The 21,335-nt window shown below is 41.2% G+C and overlaps 1 protein-coding gene across 1 annotated transcript in view; it reads left to right on the forward strand.

The window, feature by feature from the left end:
- Window positions 1-21,335, forward strand: part of gdi2 (GDP dissociation inhibitor 2) — a 29,063-nt gene that overhangs the window by 6,078 nt on the left and 1,650 nt on the right. The window contains exons 2-9 of the mRNA XM_033976219.2: window positions 1,137-1,244; window positions 5,821-5,920; window positions 9,198-9,332; window positions 10,500-10,698; window positions 11,496-11,627; window positions 11,815-11,914; window positions 19,534-19,705; window positions 20,855-21,054. Of these exons, the coding sequence (XP_033832110.1) occupies window positions 1,137-1,244; window positions 5,821-5,920; window positions 9,198-9,332; window positions 10,500-10,698; window positions 11,496-11,627; window positions 11,815-11,914; window positions 19,534-19,705; window positions 20,855-21,054 (1,146 nt within the window). The remainder of the gene's footprint in view (window positions 1-1,136; window positions 1,245-5,820; window positions 5,921-9,197; window positions 9,333-10,499; window positions 10,699-11,495; window positions 11,628-11,814; window positions 11,915-19,533; window positions 19,706-20,854; window positions 21,055-21,335) is intronic.

Consider the following 21,335-nt stretch of genomic DNA (forward strand, 5'->3'; position numbering starts at 1 on the left):
GAAAATTTAAGATTGGTGAAAAATATTTTTTGACATTCGTACTTAAAACAATTGAAAAATGACTCGGTAGCGCCCCCCCTAACAACCCCAACCCTTCATTTTTTTTGACAAAGTTTATTGTTATTGTTAAAGTTATTGGGTGGAACCTCATTTTTGCAAAATTGCTCTTCTCTTTTTTTTTAATATCTCCACCTTTTTAGAATTTCTTTCAAAATACTTTAAAATTGGTAAAACTAACAAAGTGCAATTAAATATTATTTAGATTTTTGAATTCTAAAATGTGGTTGTGGCTAATCCACATATCAGTGGGATTTTTGAAAATCATAAAAACGTGCATATTTCTCACAGGTGGTGTCAAATTGAACTGGAAACATTTGTGTGCATTGACAACCTGAATGCAGTGATGTACAAGGTGTATAGCTATGATATTAAACTGTTCTACAGTGCCCCCTTGAATTTTGGGATCCAAAAAATTACTTTATTCCAAACATTTCAAATTCGGCATGGACATCCGTATTGCTATACTGAACAAAAAAAGTTAATGAGAACATACCTCTCTTTGCAGTCCTGTTGCCATGGCAATGTCCAACATTTGTCATAGAAATACATGGGAGTTGGTTAAGTCAATGAAGACATACCTCTATTTCCAACCGTGCAGGCGTGAATGAATGGAGTAATATTACCTAGGTGCTGATTTTGGGGGGAGGGGCAAACTTCATGATGGCCTGTACCGCGGTAGCAAGGAGGTGGTGAGGGCCTTTATCACTGCTTGCAGTTTTAAGTATTATTATTATTATAATAAATAATAACTCAGCCATGGTGGCTGAGTGGCAACACTCATGCCTCACAGCAAGAAGGTTTGGTTCGATCCCCGGGTCGCCCAGGCCTTTCTGTGTGGAGTTTTGCATGTTTCTCCCTGTGTCTGTGTATGGGTTTCCTCCGGGTACTCCGGTTCCCCCCATCAACCAAAACATGAACGCCCTTCGAGACAACTGTTGTTGTGATTTTGGATGTTACAAAAATAAAATGAATTGAATTGAATAATAAAAGGGAAAAAGACACTGAAGGATTGTCAAATGCTTAATGAAATTACTGTAATGATATATTGTTTAAAGTATGGTGTTTTTTGTCCTCAGGAGTGTATTCTGTCGGGCATCATGTCAGTGAAGGGGAAGAAGGTGCTTCACATGGACCGAAACTCGTATTATGGAGCAGAGAGTGCCTCCCTCACGCCGCTGGAAGAGGTGAGGAACTGCAACTAGCATGAGCCAATGAATCTGGCTGTTTATGTCACCTCAACTTTATCATTCATATAGTTTGATTTGATAAACCAGGTGCCAGTAATCGTGAATAATCATTAAGTTTTGGTGTAAATGTATATCTTTATGATATTAAGGATTTTTTTAGTAGTCAACTAGTTGGCGATTATTATTTTGAATTGGTACATTAGTTAAACAATAAAAGATGTACCATATTTTACGGACTATAAGTCGCACCAGCGGAAAAAATACATAATAATGAAGGAAAAAAAAATATAAGTCATGTTTTTGGGGGAAATTTATTTTACTAAATCTGACACCATGAACAGACATTTTATCTTTAAAAGCAAGTTATAAGAATAACAATAAAATAGAGAACAGACTGAATAGCAGTACAGCATGCTAATGTAACACATTTATTCAGCTACATGAAGCAGACGGTGAACTGAATGTGTGCCTGCTATCTTAACGTAAGATATTAACACTTAATCAGATAATTAAAACATAAAAAATAAGCTAGGAAGTTTACTCTTGATCTCACTCAAAATCACTAAATCCATTGAATTCTTCATCCTCGGTGTTGCAACTGAACCAGCTACCAAAAAACCTACACCAGCTATGGAAGTAGATGAAGTGCTGCTTATGCATGTCAAACTTGTGCACAAACCTAAAGTACCCATGCGCGGTTGTCAATGTGACAATAACGAAGATGTAAAATTATATATTTTTTTAAATAATTTCACGTAAGTCACATATTTAACAATTCTATTTAAGAGTTTGTTAAAAACTTTGCCTCAAGTTTGTTTTTTTTGTTTAAATTGGTGTGAAGTTGGTAGTTTTACGTCCTGGTTGAACATGTTCAGCAGATGCAACCATAATGTTAACAAAAGCCAAAACCTGTCTAAATTACACAATAGTTATGATTTGATAAATAAAAATACATTACAGCTAGGCCTCTCACGATAATGACTATCGACTTACTGTTCAATATATGAAAGAAGGATTCTGTTTTACATCAACACTACTTCCTGTAATTTGTTCTTTTCTTTCAAATTTTTCCTCACAAACCGACACTTAACTGATGAAAAACTATGATAAATATTTAGCACAGGGACTATCCACCAAGCCAAGTCAGAATTATAAAAAACATGAAAACCGGCAATATGCACTTTAAGTCCAAGTACTTCTTTGATTTTGATATAATGTCCAAGTTTGAGAGTTCATGAGATCAAAAATCTCACGATAAACAGATTATATATTTTGAGGCTATATACTGTATGTGTGTGTATGTATATATATATATATCTTATTATAGTCTCCTCCTCACCCTCTGCGGGTGGTCTCTCATCCCCTCTTTTTCCACACTCAGGTCCTCTACCAGAGGCCTGGGAGCTTGAGGGTTCTGCGCAGGATCTTTGCTGTTCCTAGCACTGCACTTTTCAGGACTGAGATGTCTGATGTTTTTCCTGGAATCTGCTGTAGCCACTCCTCCAGTTTGGGAGTCACCGCCCCAAGTGCTCCGATGACCACAGGCACCGCTGATACCTTCACCTTCCAGGCCTTCTCCAGCTCTTCTTTGAGCCCCTGGTATTTCTCTAGTTTCTCATGTTCCTTTTTCCTGATGTTCTCATCACTTGATACTGCGATGTCCACCATAACAGCTTTGCTCTGTTGTTTATCCACTACCACAATGTCCGGTGGGTTCTCCATCACCATTCTGTCAGTCTGTATCTGGAAATCACAGAGGATCTTGGCTCTCCACTACCTTTGGAGGTGTTTCTCACCTCTGCACAGATGTTTCTGTACACTATGCCTGCCACTTGGTTATGCCACTCCATGTTTGCTTTCCCTGTCAGCATCTTACACCCTGCAGTTATGTGATGGATTATCTCAGGGGCCTCTTTGCACAGCTTACACCTTGGGTCTTCTCTGGTGTGGTAGATCTGGGCCTCTATCGCTCTGGTGCTCAAGGCCTGCTCCTGTGAAGCCAGAATGAGTGCATCTGTGGTGTCCTTCAGTCCAACCTTCTCAAGCCATTGGTAGGATTTCTTAATATCAGCCATTTCAGTTATTTTCCGGTGGTACATCCCATGCAGGGGCTTGTCCTTCCATGATGGTTCCTTCAGCACCTCTTTTTATTTATTTATTTATTTATTTATTTAACCTTTATTTTACCAGACAAAACATTAAGAACAATTTCTTATTTACAATGTTGGCCTGGGCATGCCAGAGCAGCCAAGCTTGCTCTGCGCTCCACTGTCTGAGACATTCGCTGAGCATGTCATCTGTTGGGGCCTTGTCCTTGATGTACTTATGGATCTTGGATGTTTTCATCCTGAACTGTGGCACTCCCACCCACTAGTCCTTGGCCTTCTTCCTTAAGTCTTACATACAGTCAGTCTCCAGTGTGCTGGATTTGGGATGGATGCATGCATGGTCAGGAGCTTTTGGGTCTTAACATCTGTGGTCTGTATCTCCTCCTTTGGTCAGCTTATGATTCCTGCTAGGTATTGGATTACTGGCAGGGCATAGCTGTATATTGCCTGGGTCTTGTTCTTGTCATTTAGCTGACTCCTTAGGACTTGCCTTACTCGTATTTGGCCATGGCTGCTTTCCTTGTTTCCTCTTCAAGGTTGCCATTTGCTTGTGGGATACCAAGGTACCAAGGTACTTGTAGCTGTCTTCAATGTCTGCGATTGTTCCTTCTGGGAGTGAGACCCCTTCTGTGTGGACTACCTTTCCTCTCTGTCACCATCCAGCTGCACTTCTCAAGCCCGAATGACATTCCATTGTCTGTGCTATAGATCCTGGTGGTGTGGATCAGTGAGTTGATGTCTCGTTCATTCTTAGCATACAGCTTGATGTCATCCATGTAGAGGAGGTGACTGATGGTGGCCCCATTCCTGAGTCGGTATCCATAGCCAGTTTTGTTGATGATTGACATGAGCTGGAGCATGGTTGAGGTAGGGATCGCTCTCAATGCTGCATTCACATCTTCTAGGAGACTTTCAGATGGTACTTCACTTAGTCTCTGCAAGTGGCGTCGGGATTGCCGTCTGTATGTAACGCAACGCAATGGTTAATGAACGAAATATGGTACCCCTAGAAAAGACAGAAAATAATGTGACCATGGGACATGTTAATCCAAGGTGTGTCCACTAATTAGCATCACAAGTGTCTACAATCTTGTAATCAGTCAGGACTTTAGGTCGTCACTGTGCTGTTTGGTGACATGGTGTCTACCACACTCAGACCAGAGGAAGCAAAGGAAAGAGTTGTTTCTGGAGATTAGAAAGAAAATTATAGACAAGCATATTAAAGGTAAAGGCTATAAGACCATCTCCAAGCAGCTTGATGTTCCTGTGACTACAGTTGCACATATTATTCAGAAATTTAAGATCCATGGGACTGTAGCCAACCTCCCTAGACGTGGCTGCAGGAGGAAAATTGATGAAAAATCAAAGAGACGGATAATACGAATGGTAACAAAATAGCCCAGAAAAACTTCTAGAGATTAAAGGTGAACTTCAAGCTCAAGGAACATGTGTCAGATCGCACCATCCGTCATTGTTATAAAAAAGTGGACTTAATGGGATACGACCAAGGAGGACACCATTTGTTGAAAACAAATCATAAAAAAGCAGATTGGAATTTGCCAAACTACATGTTCACAAGCCACAAAACTTCTGGGAGAATGTCCTATGGACAGATGAGACAAAAATGGAACTTTTTGCCAAGGCACATCAGCTCTACGTTCGCAGACAGAAAAATGAAGCATATCAAGAAAAGAACACTGTCCCTACTGTGAAACATGGAGGAGGCTCTGTTATGTTGCCAGATGCTGCTTTGCTGCATCTGGCACAGGGTGTCTTGAATCTGTGCAGGTACAATGAAATCTCAAGACTATCAAGGGATTCTAGAGAGAAATGTGCTGGCCAGTGTCAGAAAGCTTGATCACAGTCACAGGTCATGGGTCTCGCAACAGGATAATGACCCAAAACACACAGCTAAAAACACCCAAGAATGGATAAGAGGAAAACACTGGACTATTCTAAGTGACCTTCTATGAGCCCTGACATAAATCCTATTGAGCATCTTTGAAAGGAGCTGAAACATGCTGTCTGGAAAAGGCACCCTTCAAACCTGAGACAACTGGAGCAGTTTGCTCATGAGGAGTGGGCCAAAATACCTGCTGAGAGGTGCAGAAGTCTCATTGACAGTTACAGGAATCGTTTGATTGCAGTGTTTGCCTCAACAGGCTGTGCAACAAAACATTAAGTTAACGATACCATCATTGTTGTCCAGGCCTGTTTCATGAGTTTACCTTTTTTTATAATTCTGTTGAAGCATGGTTGAAAAGCAATATCTGATTTTCATGTGGATAAATTTAATAGCTTTTTAGGTATTTTTACTTTGGTCAGATTCAAGTTATTTCTGTGACCATTGTGAGTTTTTCTTTCATTAACCGATGGGTGCCATATATATATATATATATATATATATATATATATATATATATATAATTTCATTCACATAAACTGTTTATTTTGTCTCTTCTCAGGTGTATAAGAGATTCCAACTGCCCGGGAGTCCTCCTGAGTCTATGGGCAAAACCCGGGACTGGAACGTGGACTTGGTTCCCAAGTTCCTCATGGCAAACGGTAAATAATGAAACAGCAGACGAGACACAAGCCATTTCATTTACCTGGATAAGGGTCGGTATTGAACGGAAACCCAACAAAATCTAACTGCAGTTTTTTTGTTAATCCCAACCTTAGGGCTGAGTAAAATGGGGGGGAAAGCCTTCCAATATTAATTTCTTGAATAAACATTTTGCATTACCATTACCTAGCAAGCATGTAGTACACTGGTCTAATGTAGGCTACACAGAAGTTAATATTTGACAAGTAAAAATACTGGAAAACACCTCTTTTTTTTGTTGTTGAAATGTCCCCCTAACTCCCTAGCTCGTAACCCCTCATTGCATAGTCGTGCAGTGTTTAATGGACTATATAGTGCACTGATTCACAGAGATTTTGACACATTGCTCACTACATTCGGGTCACTTTGGCATCTAGGCGAAAAAAAGTTTAAAGGCTACAGTCTGATAAACCTTGATTGATTTTTCTAATAATCATAGACATTTTTGTCAAGCTGGGTCTCATGTATTGCCTGAGATGTGGAAATTGTTTTAACAGCTCAAGTGAAGGTAAGCAGCAAACCCGAGTAAATGGTTTGTTTGAGTGTTATATTCATGATCAGAATCAACAGTGCAATAAATTGTGCTGCTTTTCTATCTGCTTCCATCAGTCATGTTGTGTCCAGTTAAAGACCTGTCACAGTCCACGGGTGTTTTTCCGACTGTCATCCGATCTAGTGACCATTAATGCCCACTATTTTTCTAGAAAGTTTTGAGTGCACTACTTTCAGTCCTTGGGCATTTCGGACACCACTAAAAATGGCCTCAAAATAGTGCCCTAACTATGGAATAGTGTGGACATTTGGACACAGCCTCAGTGTGATGTCATCAATCTGTTTTAAAACACTTCCTGTAATTTTCAATATATTTTTCAAGTTTTACACAAATAAAGCAGTTTGTGAGGAAAACTATAATTTATATTTGCAACAGGTTTTATCTACCAGATGAAGTCAAAATTAAAGAATCATCAAAACCTGTCATACATACAACCCCAATTCCAATGAAGTTGGGATGCTGTGTAAAACTAAAAAAAAAAATACAGAATACAATGATTTTCAAATCCTTTTCAACCTATATTGAACTGAATAAACTACAAAAGAATGGGAAAGTTGAGGAATGCTTAAAATACACCTGTTTGGAACATTCCACAGGTGAACAGGTTAATTGTTAACAGGTGAGTGTCATGATTGGGTATAAAAGGAGCATCCCCAAAGGGCTCAGTCATTCACGAGCAAGGATGGGGCGAGGTTCACCACTTTGAACAACTGCATGAGCAAATAGTCCAACAGTCTAAGAACGTTTCTCATTGCAATTGCAAGGAATTTCATCATCTACGGTCCCTAATATCAAGATTCAGAGAATCTGGAAAATCTCTGCACATAATCGGCACATTCGAAAACTTGAATGCCCGTGACTTTTGATCCCTCAGCCGGTACTATATTAAAAACAGACATGAATATGTAAAGGATATTACCACATCGGCTCAGGAACTCTTCAGGAAACCACTGTCATTTAACAGAGTTCATCGCTACATCTCCAAGTGCAACTTAAAACTGTACCATGCAAAGCCAAAGCCACATATCAACAACACCCAGAAACGCCGCCGGCTTTTCTGGGCCCAAGCTCACCTGAGATGGACTGACAAAGTGGAAAAGTGTGCTGTGGTCTGACAAGTCCACATTTCAAATTGTTTTTGGAAATCATGGACGTCGTGTCCTGTGTGCCAAAGAGGAAAGAGACCATCCGGATTGTGATCAGCGCAAAGTTCAAAAGCCAGAATCTATGATGGTATGGGGGTGTGTTAGTGCCCATGGGTAACCTGCACATCTGTGAAGGCTCCATTAATGCTGAAAGGTACATACAGGTTTTGGAGCAACATATGGTGCCATTCAAGCAATGTCTTTTTCAGGGACGTCCCTGCTTATTTCAGCAAGACAATACCAAGCCACATTCTGCACGTGTTACAACAGTGTGGCTTCGTAGTAAAAGAGTGTGGGTACTAGACTGGCCTGCCTGCAGTCCCGACATTTAAAATGTGTGGTGCATCATGAAGTGCAAAATACGACAATAGAGACCGCGGACTGCTGAGCAACTGAAGTTGTACATTCAGTGAGATTGGGAAAGGATTCCTCCTGCAAAGCTTCAACAGTTAGTGTCCTCAGTTCCCAAACGCTTATTGATTGATGTTAAAAGGAAAGGTGATATAACACAGTGGTAAACATGTCCCTATCCCAGCTTTATTGGAAAATGTTGCAGACATCCAATTGAAAATGAGTGAATATTTGCATAAAAACAATATAGTTTATCAGTTGAACATTAAATATCATGTCTTTGTAGTTTATTCAGTTCAATATAGGTTGAAAAATATTTGCAAATCATTGTATTTTGTATTTTTTTTTTAAAGTTTTACAGTGTCCCAACTTCATTGGAATTGGGGTTGTACTTTATCATCAAAGTAGTCAAATTTGTTTCTGACCTGTGATCCAAACCACTTTTACTGACAGAGTTTTGACTGTGGGCCTCTCTGACTGAATCTCGATCCTGATTAAAATTTGACTATTTGCAGTTTTACAATATTATTTTGTGTCAATGCTACAATGTTGTTTCTTTGTTAGAGAAAGTAAATCTGTTTGTTCTTTGTGTGTTGTGGTTCTTTATGGATATTTTTAGACCACTGAAAACATAGAAAAATATACGTTCTTACTGTGAGCAGGCTTGCATCTCCACAAACCTGATATTCCACAGTATGGCATAAAATGTATCTTATCTTCTTGGAAAATGTTCCAAATTTATTGGTTTAACTTTCTTTTTCCTGTCATGATGATTACTATATCGACTTATTGTTCAATACATGAAAGATGGAGCAGTACTTTGGAGGCTCAATATGCATTGTGGTACTTTTTCCTCTTTACTAGTGGGGACATTTTTGATGTTTCTTGTACTATATTAAGATTTGAGCTGTAGAGGGATGAAAAAGAACTTCTATGCCTTATGCCTTATTAACTCTCTAGTATATTTATTGCATCTCATGTTCATCAATAGGACTGCACAAATAAAATTGTTTTTTGGGGTGAAATCCTGCTTTAGGCTTATGTCAGTGTCAAAATGGTAGTCACTGTTATCCTTTATCATCTGTATTTTCTTCAGTAATATAGCGCACTTCAAAATTACATGTTAACAGGCCTACCACCTCCAGAAAGTTACACACTGTATCTAATTGGCTGTATTTTGTGTTTCAGGTCAGCTGGTGAGGATGCTGCTCATCACTCAGGTCACGCGATATCTGGATTTTAAAGTGGTAGAAGGAAGCTTTGTCTTTAAAGGAGGAAAAATCTACAAAGTCCCTTCCACTGAAGCAGAGGCGCTGGCATCAGGCAAGAACACTCACTCATAACATAGATCAGGGCTGTTCTCAAAAATTGGCTTGTGTCATCAGCTCTTCTCGGCTCTACTTGGCCTGGTTGTGTTTCCATAACTTTATACAGACTGGTACTGTATCCATGGAAACTGCTCTCAACAAATGAATTGATTCTTTGCCGTGACATCATGCTGGGGTTGTTCTGCATGTATCTTTATGGTGGAACGTTCAACAGTTACCATGGAAACAGAATGAGCACCATAGAAAAAAAAAGCTTTCAAGATTTTCAAGTCTGAGAACTCAATAAAAAACAACGCCTCTTGAGGAGCCTGCGATCCATATGAGCATTCATGGTCCTGTTTAGGAGTTTTCAACAAAAAGTGACTAAATAAAAAACTGTTGGCGAATGCTAGCTTATGACTGTAATGCTCTTTGAGAGGGACTTGTTTACCAGCACAAATCAGCTCAGCTGTTGTAGTTCAGCTAAATCCACTCTTTCTGCTCAGACTGTATTCAAATAAAGGTCAGATTAAAGTCTAACGAGCCTCAGACAGAGCAGTGCTATATCCACCAGCAATCTGACCAGTTTGTCAGTTTAGTACCTGCTTGGCTTGGTTAGAACAAGGACCAAGGTACTAAAATGTACCTAGTACTGGTCTCTGTACCTGATTTTTATTGTCTTAATGCAAAAAACGGAACTGGTTTCATTTTAAACACCCCATGCATTCAGAGCATCCTAATTATTTACCACAATGAGTATATAAGTGCTTTTCACAACTCTGAGACCAGAGCAGAGTTTCGTCGCTTTAATGCTACAGTAAAGCTAACAACTAACACGCTTACCACGCACTTCCTGATTATTGGACAGTATAACCCTTTATAATAATAATGAATATTTCAATGTTTGCTAATATGTGCATTGTGTCTCCATGGTAACTGGTTGACACTCATACCTTTGCCACTCACTAATTAAGTTCCAAAGGTTGTGATGTCATGTGCATAACCTCTATTTATCAAGTGTACTTTTTTGAACTAGGGGGGCTTTTTTTATTGTTCTGCAATAAGATAAGTAACTCTTTTAAAATTTTAGTTCAAACCTTAAGTTTTGCATTCTGGTTATATATTTATTACATTATTTATATCGATCCCCAGCCTTAATCTTCAGTCTGTCTCTTCTCCTCAGGTCTGATGGGTTTGTTTGAGAAGCGGCGTTTTAAGAAGTTTCTGACGTTCGTGGCCGGATTTGATGAAAACGACCCCAAGACATTGGAGGGAGTGGATCCACAGAAAACCACCATGAGGGAGATCTATAGCAAATTCAGCCTGGGCCAGGACGTGCAGGACTTCACCGGACACTCACTTGCCCTATACCGCACAGATGAGTAAGTCATAAGAGCTGGGCCATACAGCGAATACATGAATATTGCCAAAAATGACTAGGAACAATAGATAATGTGATTAAAACAGTTTAGTAGCAAACAATATATGGATTGTATTTAGTTCCACTCTAATACAGATGGGGGGCAGCTAAAATTAATGTTAAAATGCTGATTTGTGTTACACAGTGAGGCCTTGGGTCTAGTCACTAATAGAAATGATCAAGTTCAATATTTGTGAATTTACCTTTTGGCTATTACATCGCAAAGTACAATGTAAGGAAAATTCTTGCTCTTGCCTCCATCTGAGACTATGACAGTGAACACAGTAATATTGTGTTTATGTTGTAGAATGTGATGATCTCATAGTCTCAGATGGAGGGCATGTTCTATATAAATCTATGAGTGTTATATAGTTTTAAAGAAATCTCAGTGTCTGATCCATAAATGTTGAACCTTCTCATTATTTGTTTGGGTTTGGCTCCACAAACTTGTCATTAATCTTATAGTTTTAAAGCATTTGACTTTTGTTTACTTATACTGACAGAGAAGATGCTGAACTTTGTGCCAGTTTTTGTTTCAAGTGGATAGGCCCACTAATTAGTGACATTAACGACAAACCAGGTCAACAAATCTGCAATCTGACAGTTACACAGCAAACTCCACCTGAGAATTCTGACCTGTTTCCAGCTCAGGTTAAACTAGATGTATTCTAGTGATAGCCCAGCTCCATGGAGAAAAGCAGGTTATGTTATGTTTAATATTGTGCTGTCATACCCATCACGTTGTTCCTGTGTTTGCAGTTACCTGGATAAACCCTGTATTGAAGCTATAAACAAGATCAAACTCTACAGTGAATCTTTGGCCCGATATGGAAAAAGTCCCTATCTCTATCCACTGTACGGACTGGGAGAGCTCCCACAAGGATTCGCAAGGTAACGCCAATACTGCGGCAGAGTGGTTATCCTGTCACTTCCCTTTCACCAAGATGTTGTGTGTTTTCTCTCTGAGTGGAGTGTTCATGTCCTCTCTGTGTGACTGCAGCAGAGTGGTTATCCTGTCTCTTGCCTTAAGTGTCTATAAATGTACTGTACAAATTTATGCATCTTTGTGTTTTTGTAGATTGAGCGCTATCTACGGCGGGACATACATGTTGAATAAACCAATAGACGAGATTGTTGTGGAGAACGGAAAAGTCGTGGGAGTCAAGTCTGAAGGAGAGGTGAGGAATGATTTTAAATACAGCAAAGTGTCACATTTATATTGAAGTGGACATTTAAAGTCACAACTATAGAATAAAGTCTATGTGGGGAAGCTGGCCCAATGTGGTCGAAATAGGAGACAGACTCAGAAAAATTCCCCCATTATCAAAATTTATTTCAATCACCGTGGTAAAGCATGGAAAAAATAATGCATATTTACAAAAAATAACTGTGCTCAACATAAGCAAAAAGCAACAGAAACTGAGGAAACACTCCACGTGTACCCAGCTACACTGATGGACCCCTGAAAGACTGGCTTGCCCTGCTTTTATACTGTCTCAACCCAGAAGCACCTCCCCCAGATAAACACCATTTACTTCTTGTTAGGTACAACTTTAGCAGGATCTCATACTACACTGCTTTACTTATTAGGGCCTAAGTCTTTACTTTAAAAACTGTTTAAAATAAAACTGTGTTGCCTTTAAGGCAATTGAGTTCTTAAATAAGTTCAAATGTGTTAAAATATATTAAAAAGCTAAAAAGGGTTCTATACAATGTTCCCTCTAATTTTTCACGAGTCTGAGCAAACACACAAACTCCCTGAGCTGTCCCATGGACCACTGTGAGTGACATCAGACGTGTGCACTGTGGTCATGCTGCATCGCATCCATCCAAGTTAAATGGTTTATTCAAAGAATCAAATTACCGCATTTGCTTTTCTGTTATAAGTCTTTTAATTAAGTGCTTTAGCCACTTATACAATAAAAATGACAAAAATCTTGCTCATGACCTGTGTACTATGTTAATGCTATTGGAAGTATAAATATTAAATTTTAACTATGGCAAAACATGAGCTTCCAACCAAACCAAGACAACTGTAAATTCCAATGTTGAAAACACACTTAACATTTTTATAATAAAGCTCTGACTTGTATTATGAGTATAAGCCATTGTGTGAAGCTTTGTGCACTGAGTGAGATTGTCCTACTGTGTCTGGGAGACAGTCCGTTAACTCTTTTTCAGTATATGACACGATCATTTGATTTTTACAACTCATAAACTAGTGACAGTATTTAATGACCAAAACACACTGAGAGGAATCTGCATCTGCACACCCAGCTGCTCTATTACTGTATATTTACATATCATATCAAAACACAATATATAATGTGTATTTGTATATAAAATATATTCAAAACAAGTGGTATGGGTCAAAATAAATATATATTTACAAACCACACACTGCAAACAGTGAACAAACACACACACTTCAAAATGTAAACAAACACACACTGGAAACTAAGAACACACTGTACATGATTGTGTGACAGTGTGACAGTCATTTTGTGACAGAGGTTGGAGGGTTGAGTCCCGCTCGGACCAACTTCTGTCATTGTGTCCTTAGGCAAGACACTTCGCCCAAGTGGTGTGTGATGATTGGTGGTGGTCGGGCGCAGATTGGCATTAGCTAATGCTAATGATTACACATGATATATCTGACCCACAATTAAGTCAATAGCAGAATAAACCACGCTTAGCAATCAGGAACAGCATCCAATCCATCGAAACGTAAGGTCCTCTGCTCCTGAGTCCACTGTGGGATCTTCACTCTTTGCCATGAACCGCTCCGGGTCCGAGATGCCTCTAGTTTAACTTGTACAAACATCCACAGTGTCCTCGCTCGCGTACTTCCTTTGTTTTGTCCGTTACGTCATGTTTAAAATGCAAAACTGCTACAAAACAGTGCGTAACAGTGCGCCCGAGGGCGGGCCGTCGGAACGTTAAGGGGTTAAACAGCACTTGGCATCATTAGGCAGTCTTCACTCCACATCGGCCACATAGGCTAAAACACTGATAGCGGCGCATGAGGATGCCCGTCAATGACGTTGATAAGCTGCACAAATACGTATGTGAATCACATAATTGGCTAGAGCAGCTAGTCACTGACTCACATTGAAAAATAGCGCAGAATGAGTTGTTGTGTTTATTTTATTTTCAACTCCGGTACGATTTTTTTTGTGCGCAGCACAGATTTTCTGTGCGCGGAGACCGTGTCAGCAGTGCGCAATTGCGCATGCGTGCAGCTTAGAGGGAACAGTGGCTCTATAATAATTTACAAGTGTTTTTCATAATTACAAGTATAAAAACAAGTATTTCATAATTAATTGTGGTTTAAATAAAAAAAAAAAATAATATTGTGGAATAATTGTGCTTCCGGTTTTACTGTGCTACCTCTGGTTTCTGGTTTTAATGGTAAACAAGACGCATGTGAGATCTGACATTGATCTGTCGCCATCTACCGCCATCCACCTTGAAGCACATACATGGAAATGCCGTAAGTTTGTAAATGTGTTAATTAATGTCTAGATATTAGTGATGGGCAGATGAAGCTTCATGAAGCATTGAAGCATTTCATCCAATTGGTTCACTCCAGTGCAAAGCTTCTTGAAGCTGCATTTGCTCTAGTAGGACATCTACTGGACACAAAAATACCAGTTGGCATGAATGTGAAGTGTGTGGCATTTTGCAGAAAGCCTGTGAATAAAGCTGTCAGCAAAATAAAGAAGTATGCAAAACATGTATATTGTAGTGATGGCGGTATATTGTGTATATATACACTGGCAGTATGGAAAATTATTTTTTTGGAAATGATGAAAATGATCAGTTACAGTGAGGTGAGGGTGGTTGGGCTTGGGGTATGGCCAACGATTGTGCTTTTGTAGTGTTGACTTGTGTTTTGGCTCATTTTCACTCGCTTGTGGCTCTACTTTTGGGCGACGTGTCTGATGTGTTATATGTGATACGTCATTGCAGAGGACAAGAGCAGATAATGTACTTGCCACTACATCAAATAGATTTCTGTGGCGATCAGGATTTTCGTTATATATCTACGGACAAGCTTATTAGCGCGTCATGAGGGACAGGCGAAAGTTATGTCGGAGAAGATTCAGTCGCTGATAAATTATTTACTGTTTTTGTGCAGCCCGGTAGCAAATGCATAACGGACCGGTACCGGTCCCCGGCCCGGTGGTTGGGGACCACTGGTTTAGAGGACACCTTATTATTTTTTATTTAAAGATAAGTTTCTCCACTGTGGCAGTTCTTAGTTGATTTCTTTTTTTTTTGACAATATTTCTCCTGCTTTGGAAAACACCGGCTCACAGGGCACAGATGAGGCAGACGTACACAAGAATGCCTCTGCTAACTTGTATAAATGAGGATAGACATATTTTTGTGTCTCGCAGTATTGAAGACTCACTCGCAACTCTCTCCAAACTATCTCTAATTCCATCCAAACTGTCTCCAAACTCTCACTGACCGTAACTCTGCATCAAACACACATATTTTGAATGAAGCCTGAGGGGTTTATTACGCTGTCAAAACTGGCTGCAAAATCTTGACTTTCTGAATCAGTCACGTGGTACAGCCGGGCAGTGAGGCTTCGGACGTCATCATTTTCAGTTCCTCCTCTAAATGAGGCAAGCCTCGATACACGCATCACGGAAACGCCCCCTCCCCTACTCGGCACACGCTTTGCTAAGAGTTATTGTACTTGTATTTTTCTCCTTCAGATGGTGAAAACTGTAAATGCAACAAAACATCCCCTGTAGTCCTGGTTCTTCTCCAGTGGTTTAGCTCAGTGTTATATTCATGACACTACAAAAACTATAAACACTTCAACATTACAAAATACAAAAAGACATTGAAAGAAAAAGAACTCAACTCAGTTCTCCCCTCCACATGGTCCAGCCCACAGCCACTCCCAAGCCTTTAAAAATGGCTGCCATAGGGCACGCCCCCTCTTTGTCTGGACCATTTGGAGATTCAGGTAAGTAGATGAATGTATTATACTGAATTTACAAAATATACCCAAATAAAATATCTTTAAAGTAACAGGTTTGTGGTGATTAAATTAAAGGTAAACTAACTGAAAACTAAACAAACCAAACCTGGGACAGTTCTGTTTAGTTGTATATTGCAAAATTGAGTGAATAAACAAAATTATGGTGGTATTAAAGGGACAGTGGCCCACTTTGTCACACTCTACCTGATTTGTATTGTCTTAAAATGTGAAAAACGGAACTAGTTAATTTTAAACAGTTTGCAGTGGTCAGAAATTATTCCTCACTTGCCTTATGCATTCTGAGCATTCTTATTATTCACCATGATGAGTTTATAAACGATTTTCACAACTCTGAGACCAGGGCTGAGTTTTGCTGCTTTAATGCTACAGTAAAGCTAACAACTAGCATGCTTACCATGCACTTCCTGATTATTGGACATCCATCCATCCATTTTCTTCCGCTTATCCGGGGCCGGGTCGCGGGGGCAGCAGTCTAAGCAGGGACTCCCAGACTTCCCTCACCCCGGACACGTCCTCCAGCTCCTCCGGTGGGACCCCAAGGCGTTCCCAGGCCAGCTGAGAGACATAGTCCCTCCAGCGTGTCCTGGGTCTTCCCCGGGGCCTCCTCCCGGTGGGACATGCCCAGAACACCTCCCTAGGGAGGCGTCCAGGAGGCATCCTGAGCAGATGCCCGAGCCACCTCAGCTGGTTCCTCTCAATGTGTAGGAGCAGCGGCTCTACTCCGAGCTCCTCCCGTGTGACCTCACCCTATCCCTAAGGGTGCGCCCGGCCGCTTGTATCCGCGATCTTGTCCTTTCGGTCATTACCCAGAGCTCATGACCATAGGTGAGGGTAGGAACGTAGATTGACCGGTAAATCGAGAGCTTCGCCTTCCGGCTCAGCTCCTTTACCACAACGGACCGATACAGCGACCGCATCACTGCAGACGCGGCACCGATCCGCCTGTCAATCTCCCGCTCCATCCTTCCCTCACTCGTGAACAAGACCCTGAGATACTTGAACTCCTCCACTTGGGGCAGAGACTCACCACCCACCCGGAGAGGGCAAACCACCTTTTTCCGGTCGAGAACCATGGCCTCGGATTTGGAGGAGCTGATTCTCATCCCAGCCGCTTCACACTCAGCTGCAAACTGCCCCAGTGCCTGCTGCAGGTCCTGGCTCGAAGAAGCCATCAGGACAACATCATCTGCAAACAGCAGAGATGAAATCCTGTGGTTCCCAAACCAGGCCCCCTCCGGCCCCTGGCTGCGCCTAGAAATTCTGTCCATAAATATAATGAACAGAACCGGTGACAAAGGGTCTGACTAAGAGCAGTTCAGAAGCCCCCATGAATAGAGAAACAACGAGGCCAGTTACGTCGCCCGGACTGGCGTTACCGGGGCCCCACCCTGGAGCCAGGCCTGGGGTGGGTGCTCGGCAGCAAGCGCCTGGTGGCCGGGCCTTTCCCCACGGGGCCCGGTCGGGCCCAGCCCGAAGGAACGACGTGGGGCCGTCCTCCCGTGGACCCACCACCTGCGGGAGGAGCCATGAGGGGCGGGGGCGGAGAGATCCGGGCGGCAGTCGAAGGCGGGGACCTCGACGACCGGATCTCCGGACATGGAGACTAGCTCTGGGGACGTGGATTATTGGACAATACACCCTTTTATAATCATAATGAATATCACAGTGTTTGCTAATGTGTGCATTGTGTCTCAATGGTAACTGGTTGACACTCATCTTTGCCATAACAACTAGCATGCCAACAGCTCACTTCCTGATTTTCTAAGGATAAAGCGCTTTATAATTAGATGTAGGTAGCTGCTTTTACAATATATCTGTACTTTGCTAACAACTAGGATTGTCAAGTAAACTAGTATTGAAACTGAACATCTTACTGAACTAAAGCAGTCAAATGTCTTTCTCAACGGAGTAAAACTTGATCTGGTCCCAGAATTTAAATATCTTGGAGGTATCCTAGACCCAACATCGTCCTTTAAAAGTCACGTAAAAAGTGTTGCAGGTAATTCAATTCAATAATCAGAATTTTTGTCATATCCGGAATTACTTGAACATGAGTGCTGCTAAAACCTATTTCTACTCTATGATCATCTCTCGCATAGACTATTGTTTAACTACTTGTTCTTTTGCCTGCCCCACAGCACTTAAAACTATTAAAACCACTGTAAAAGAGGCCTAAAAAAACTATTTCTTACCACCACTGTCACATGAAAAAGTATACACTATTGGACTTTAACAGCATGGTCAACCTTAAAAGAGCTTACCTAATTTATAAGGTCCTACACTCCCTCGCACCACCACCGTTAAAAGAGTACATTAAATATAAAGACAATTTAGCAAGGACCACACGAGCCTGAGGTGACCTGCTGATCCTCCACAGACGGGCCACTTTTGGTCACAATGTATTGTCTGTCCAAGGTGAGAACCTGTGGAATAGTCTCCCGGTAACCCTGAGAGAATGTCTTATCTACAGTTCTTTTGAAGCACAAATGAAAAACTGGTTTTGGTCAAACCAAACATGCACTCACCTATAGGGGCAGTGTGATTTTAACTTTTCTATTAGAGAGATATTTTGCATATATGAGCAAATATGAAGGGGGTGGGTATAAAATGTAAATGGGGTCTGTGCAATATTTTGTATGGTGCAATAATGGGAACTGTGCAGTGAGTGGAATGTGCAATATGTGGGATGTGCAACTATGAGAATTATGCAGTTTTTATTTTGACCCCTCTGTGACCTCAGCCCTTGGGACAATGCATGGAAATTAACCTTTGGCTATAATCCGATGTGTTTCCGTTCATGTGTGTCATGGCATGTCTGTTCGTTAACATGCTTTGTCCCAAATAAATAAATTAAAATTAGATACTATTTTTTGCAGGTATCAATACTAAAACGCGTCCCATTCACAGGACAGAAATTAGAGTACGTCCATGGAACCTGCCTGAACATGACCCACAACTGAGACATTACAAAGAAAATGAAAACAGACTCTACATTTAGGTTGTATTCACACTAGCACTGGTTAGTATGCTTTAATCGAACTCTAGTTCTTTTGGCCACAAAGTCCGGTTCGTTTGGTCAGGTGTGAATGCGCAATCGAACTCTGATACGGTCCAAAAAAGCGAACTCTGGTCTGCCAAAAAACCTAGGTCTCGGTCCGGTTGAAGTGAACTCTGGTACGGTTCAAATGCATATGTGAACGCCAAGCGGACCACAGGCCGCTCCAAAGACAGGAAGCGGATTACATGCAGAGCATTCTGGGTAAATAAAACCAAAACAAACACGGGTGCAAAGCTAGCGGAGCAGAGAAATGGCTCGTGGTCAGACGTGGAGTGAAGAGGAGGTAAAAGCCCTCATAGAAATATGGTCTGACGAAAATATATGTCAGTTACAGTTCCCTGCGGAAAAGAAGTTGCGTTGTATTGACCAATAGACGAGCGGCGTTTCTTCTTCATGGTTTTTTGTCTCATTTCCTTCCATGGTTTTTGGTACAGCGCCACCACATGTGAAGGATTAGACAAGCTTCTCAAAAGGTTTGGTTCGTTTGACAAAAAGCAGTGTGAAAGCAAACCGCTCCAGTTGAAAATGTTAACAATGTTTCAATTTTGGTCCCGAATCGAACCGAGTCTACTGGACTATTAGGTGTGAAAACGACCTTAAAGCATCAGTAACGCGCACACACACACACCACATTCATACTAGGCACAAGTACAATATGCCCTCTTTAAATATCGCAGTTTTTTATTAAGCTCCCTCCCTCTTTTGGCTGTGTCCAGATCGCTCGGTGTAAGCAGCTGATCTGTGACCCCAGCTATGCCCCAGAACGAGTGAAGAAGGTGGGACAGGTGATACGTGTCATCTGCATCCTGAGTCACCCCATCGCCAGCACTGGAGACGTGAAGTCCTGTCAGATCATCATCCCCCAAAACCAGGTCAACAGGAAACACGGTGAGAACGCACACGAGCTACATGAGGGAAGAGACGAGGAGAGGGGGGGATGTTACTCAACACATGTGTGAGTTTGCATTATTGCCTTGCATTGCATTATTAGTCTGTTTACATCTCCAAAGCTCAAAATGCTCTCTTTCACCTTGTGATGTCATGTAGTTGTAGTTTTCAAGTTAACAGCTACCTTTTACCTTCTGTTCAGAAGAGACTGGATCATTTCAACCCCTGAATTGTCAAATGATTCTGGTGAAGTTGTATGGAGTTTAAAAATACAGCGGAGCTCTTCCTGTGTTACCACTTGACATCACAAGGTGGAACAGACTGTTTTCAGTTTGACCTCAGTTTGACCTCAGGGAAATAAGGCAGCTGATTTATCTCTCATTAATGTTCATATCTTAATTTACGGGCACAATAGTTAAAAAATATATATAAAATATATATAAAAATACCAGGATTATGTAGAGAGGGGTAATATGAAAATTTTAAGACGAAAATGATGAGTCTGACAGCAGCACTTACAAAGAAGGGGGCGACAGTTTCCTAATGTAAAGTGAATTGGGGCCAGAGTCGATGGACCTGGAAACACACCCGTGATAACTTCCTATTTGGAACGCGGTGGCTAGCAGGTTAGCTATGTCCATTTATGTATACAGTTGATGATTATAACAGATCGGAAAATGACGTAATATGGGCCCTTAAATTGTGGCCAAATCTTCTTGTCAAAGCCTCATCTCGTCAGATCTCTGAAGCTTGTTCATGGATTGGAGACCGCTGAGAATACCAGGTGCCACAGTAGGGCGCGCAAGGCAAGACACTTGACTCACATTGCCTAGTATGAATGTGGTGTCCTAGTGATAGTGGTGGGAGGGGCTGATGGTGCAGATTGGCAGTCTAACTTCCATCAATCCGCCCCAGGGCAGCTGTGACTATAGTAGCTTATCTCAACTGTGGAACGGATGACGGAATGCATTATTAATTCATACATTGATCATTGTCACTTCCTGTGTGTGGAGCCCATAAGAGGGACTTTTACAATATATCTGCACAATGGCAAAACTCACTTTACTCAAGTTCGTGGACAAAATCAGGTCCAGGCTCTTTGAATGTCTGTGAGTCTAACTGAAACTTTTAATCTGTTTTTCTGTTCAGACATCTATGTTTGCATGATCTCGTTTGATCATAACGTGGCCTCAAAGGGGAAATACATTGCCATCGCCAGCACCACAGTGGAGACCAATAACCCCGAGGCGGAGGTACAGCCAGCTCTGGACCTGCTCAAGCCCATAGACCAGCGCTTCACCAACATCAGCGACCTGTATGAGCCTACTGACCTGGGAGTGGAGAGCCAGGTACAGACACATAAAGACTGGTTTAGTCCAGGTTTAGTCCTGTTTATTTTTATTTTTTTGTACCAGTTTTTAGTACCTTGTTTAGTCCTGTTCTAGAATGGCTCTAAAACTGTTCTAGTTCTGTCTTTAGTATCTGGTTTAGTCCCTGGTTTAGTCCCTGTTTTTTAGTTCTGTTTTAAACCTCCTCTAGTCCCTGGTGTTTAGTCCCTGCTGTTTAGTCCTACCTAAAGTTTATATAAGTGGACAAAGTTACTATTCTAGCTGCTGTGTTCCAAATAGGG

This window comes from Periophthalmus magnuspinnatus, chromosome 12 (assembly GCF_009829125.3).
Source record: "Periophthalmus magnuspinnatus isolate fPerMag1 chromosome 12, fPerMag1.2.pri, whole genome shotgun sequence".
In the NCBI taxonomy this organism is placed as follows: Eukaryota; Metazoa; Chordata; class Actinopteri; order Gobiiformes; family Gobiidae; genus Periophthalmus; species Periophthalmus magnuspinnatus.